We start from the raw sequence: 4,184 nt of genomic DNA on the forward strand, positions 1-4,184 counted from the left end.
GGAGCAGGTTGCAGGCTCCTTCCTGTGATGGCTGGGGCCTCCTGAGCTGGCCTGCCCAACCCCGTGCCCTGTGGGTGCTTACCCAGCCAGGGCTGCTGCTGCTCTCACCCCGCACCTCCCTCTTCACCTGGGTGTCAGCAGTCAAGCAGCGGAGACTTGTGCAGAGACACCACCGGCTTCCAGCCATCCCGTGCCCACCAGGGCCGAGCATTCTGCCCACAGCCCGTGGCTCTTCAGCTCCTTGGAGAATGGGGATGGGACAGCTGCAGGATGACAGGGCTTTGCTGCCAGCATCCCGCCCTCGCCACCACTCCTCAGTTCCCCGTGTGTCCCGGGGTCCAGGTGATGCCAGCCCAGTGGACACGATGCAGGAGCCCGGCCAATGCAGCGTGCTCTGGGGTTTCCTCAGCAGCTCCCTGTCCCTCTTGGGAGCGGAGGAGGGACGGGGAGCAGCCCGGAGCAGCACAGAGAGGTCTCAGGGACACAGCCCCTGTCTGAGGAGGAAGCAGACACAGAGAAAGGTGAGTTGTCGGGGGCAGCCATTCTCTGAGTGCCGGGATGCAGCGGTGTCTGATGCTCATCCCCGCCCTGGGTGACAGAAAACACTCATGTTTCTCAGGGCTTTCTTATGTTGGTTTCTGTAACTTGCAATTAACAACAACCCTATCTCTAGATCTCCTGTCCCCGCTCTCCTTTCCAACACCTGGGTGTTGGGCCTGATTCTGCGTGGTCCCCAAAGTAGAGAGGGCAAGACCAGCCTTTTATTCCAAATCAGTGGACACAGAAACCATTTTTATCACACCCAGGCCCTGAGCTCATCAGGATGCACCCGGAGCTGGCTGGGAACAGCATGGCGGTGGGGGGGCAAAAAGGGAAAATCTGCATTCCTGTATTCAAAAGAGCTCCTGCAGAGAAAGCAAATAGAGGTTTCTCTGAAGAGGTGGCCTGGTGCTGGACACAGACCCTGACCAAGGTACTGGCTGTCACCAGCAGGACAGCTGGCCCTTGGAGGCCCCTGCTCCCTCATTATTTCTCATTAGTGAGCCATGTCCTGAACAGCAGGAGCGGAGCTCTGCAGACAGTAACACCGGGCTTGCCCTTGGTTCAAGGGATAAAGGTCTTTTCTGGCACAGCAAGAGAAGCTGGAGGCAGAGCTGCCACCCAGGATGGCACTGGTACACACAGGTCAGTGGCTGGCTGGCTTTGCCAGCCCGGACCCTGATCGCCATTAGACTGCTCCCCTGGAAGGTCCGGCGACAAAGTCTGCACACACTCAAAGCAGCCCGTCACCCCTCAGCCTGCTCTGACTCTTGACTTCTTGCTCTGACTGTTGACTTCATGCCAACACTGTCTTCTGAGTCACCTCTGTAGGTTCTGGGGGCTTGCCCACCCACCAGAGGGAGCTAGGCCCCTGGCTTTTGTACTAGGGGAGCTGTACCTGTGCTTTCAAAGAAAGGACCAGGCAAGGGAGTAGCATGGTGTTAAGAGGGCTCCTGAGTTCTACACCTGTTCCCCCTGTACCTCCTCCTCCTGCTGGTCAGGGCCTCTTACCCTTGATCTGCACATCTGTTGGTCCCTGGGCCCAAGTCCTTGTGAGGGAAGCCCTTGCTGGGTCCCCAGTGAGGATGTCTAACCCTGCAGAGCCCAGAGCTTCAGACTGACCTGTCCCACAGTGGATCACTGAGAAGGATGCCAAGCGAGCCACCACTGTCGTCCCTCCTGGCTCCTCAACTCCTGTGCCCCTCCTGATGGAGATTTAGTGCCATGAAACAGTCTCTGATTTATAATCCACATCCTGTAGGACAGCACCCTTACCCTCAGGTTGTTGTTCCCCATCTGTGTGTCCGTGGGAGATTAGTTTCTGCTGTTGGTGAGGACAGTTCTTCCTGGAAGGTGTGGCCAGCAACACAGCCCAGGTTTCCTGATCCTGGGCCAATCCTGTACCTTCTTTGTTGGGCAGTGGGCGCCCTAGCCAGATATCACCCCTGGGGATCAGGACTCACCAGCCCCTGCCTTGTGGCATAGGTAAGAGAGGCAAGCCCAAACCTGGACTGGGTACACAGTGGGGATCCTGTGAGGGCCAGGACAGCAGGAGCCCAATGTGTTCTCCTTAAAGACAGTGCCCCTGGCAGCTTGGAGCTGGACTGGCGCTGGTGGGCAGACTGGCATCAGCAGTGACAGCAGCATGCTCACCCTGCAGTGATCTGCTCCTGGCCCGCACACAGCCTCGGTGTGGCCACTGTGTCTGTGTGTGTCACCGTCACCCTTTGTTGATGGATGTATTCCGGAGGGTGTTTGCATGTGACACAAAGCCCACCACGCTGTCACCCACAGTCACAAGCCCATGCATGCAGCCGCTCAGAGCTCTTGATCTCCATCTCCAGGCCTTTCTTCCCAGAACCCTCACCACCTGCCAAGACACTGGTCACTGCTCCTGAAACCCACGTCCCTTTTTCTACACAAAGTGCACAACTCAGCCACGCTGGGACAGAGTCCTCCAGAGCAGAGCACCTTGTGGAGACTTGCCTGTTCCATGCATTGCCTAGGCTGTGCTAGAGCCCGGCCGCGGCCCTGTGTGCTGATGCTGGCCACAGTGGTATGTTCACTGGCCTCACGGGCCCCAGCTGAGGGCCTGGTCAGGCACGTGGTTGCTGAGACAGTGGACCCCAGGATCCCAGGCAGGTGGCTTGTAGGTTCTGGACAAGGGAGCTGGTCCTGCCCAGTGTTAGCGCCTCCGGGGGCTTTACACTCATGCGTATATATTGGCGAGGAGTCTGGACAATAGGGGGCGCCCACCACTCCAGCCACTGTCATCAGACCTTGGGTCCTCCTGGGTTCCCCTCGGCCTCCACTTGTGAGGAAGATCTTCAGGCTTGGGGAAATGCGTCGACTCACCCATTTACATGGGCAGACCCTTGGTGCCAGGGTCCAAGATGAGCCCATCCCAACCCTAGCTGGGTGCCCCTAGGAGAGGGGTAAGGACTCTGAACGGTCATCTTCTTGAGCGAAGGGCAGTATGTGAGCACACCACCTGCCCTGGTTGTGTGTTCGACATTCTGATATCACCCTGCCTTAGGCCGTGGTTCCTTGGAAAAGGGTAGAGCAATGGCAGGTAAGCTGTCCGTACCCAGCTGCCCAGCAGAGCCCCCAGGGAAGTGCCCTCTGCCCAGGTGGCCTAGGGATGGGCAACAGGAGGTGTTTGGAGGTCTGGGGATCTGTGGATGAATGATGGAAAGGAAAAATGCCAGCCTGACCTTGGCACCCCCAGCTTCTGGGCTTGGCTACCCGCCCGTGAGCTGCCACGGTGATGACAATCACCAGGACAGATGTGGCGGCCGGCCGAGACCTCACAGACTCTTGTTTACTTTACCCCTCAGCTCTAGACAGACCGTGGTTCCTGGTGCCTGCCGAGGTGGGGACACCGAGGCTCCAGCTGGTGAGAGGGAGCCAGAACCCTTCTCAGCCCCCATCCACTCCAGGCCCAGAGACCCAAGGGGCACCCACAGCACGTCTGGCTGGAGCCGGCCTTGGGGTGGCAGGAGGAGAGGACCTGGTGGAGACGCTCACTAGGGATGAGGTGGAGCCCTGACCCCCACAGGCCCAGGGAGGCTTGCACGGCAGGTGTGCCCGCTCACCACTAGGTATGTGCCAGAACGCAGCACAGAGACTGCTCAGGGGGCAAACTGGAGTGGGAAACTAGGGAGCGAAGCGAAAGCTGGACTAGTCCCTCCACAGCAGAAAGAGTGGGCTGGCTAGGGCCCGGGTGGAGCGGAGAGCGGGCAGGGCGGCTCCCTGACCTGTCCCCAAAGTTCTGAAGCACCGCTGGGGCTGCTGCCAGCCTGGGGCGCCCGCGGGCGGGGTCCTGCAGCCCCTACCCCGAAGCCCGTCCCCACCCCTCACAGGCTCATTTCTGTCCTCTGAGGCATCCGCGGATGTGCGCCGCTGGCAACCGAGCGGAGTCGCTGCTTCCCTCCCCCTCGGGCACCGTTCCCTGTCTGCTGTCTGCTGTCTGACTGTTTGCGGGTCGCAGCCTGTCGCCCGGCGGCTGTTTCCCCGGCTGTAGGGAGCCGTGTGTCTGAGCGTGGGCACGTCTGTCTGTCCGCACTGAGCTCGCCGGGTAACTCTGCCCTTGACCCGGTGTCCGAGCACGTGTGGAGGGGCCCCTCCCGCCGCCGGCGCTAACG

The 4,184-nt window shown here is 60.0% G+C and overlaps 1 protein-coding gene across 1 annotated transcript in view; it reads left to right on the plus strand.

Moving 5' to 3' along the window:
• Window positions 1-254: 254 nt before the first annotated feature.
• Window positions 255-4,184, plus strand: part of Hrh3 (histamine receptor H3) — a 9,474-nt gene continuing 5,544 nt past the window's right edge. Inside the window, exon 1 of the mRNA XM_033766969.1 lies at window positions 255-521. Within this exon, the coding sequence (XP_033622860.1) occupies window positions 255-521 (267 nt within the window). The remainder of the gene's footprint in view (window positions 522-4,184) is intronic.

This window comes from Fukomys damarensis, unplaced genomic scaffold, assembly GCF_012274545.1.
Source record: "Fukomys damarensis isolate Sample0158 unplaced genomic scaffold, DMR_v1.0_HiC HiC_scaffold_22, whole genome shotgun sequence".
Lineage (NCBI taxonomy): Eukaryota > Metazoa > Chordata > Mammalia > Rodentia > Bathyergidae > Fukomys > Fukomys damarensis.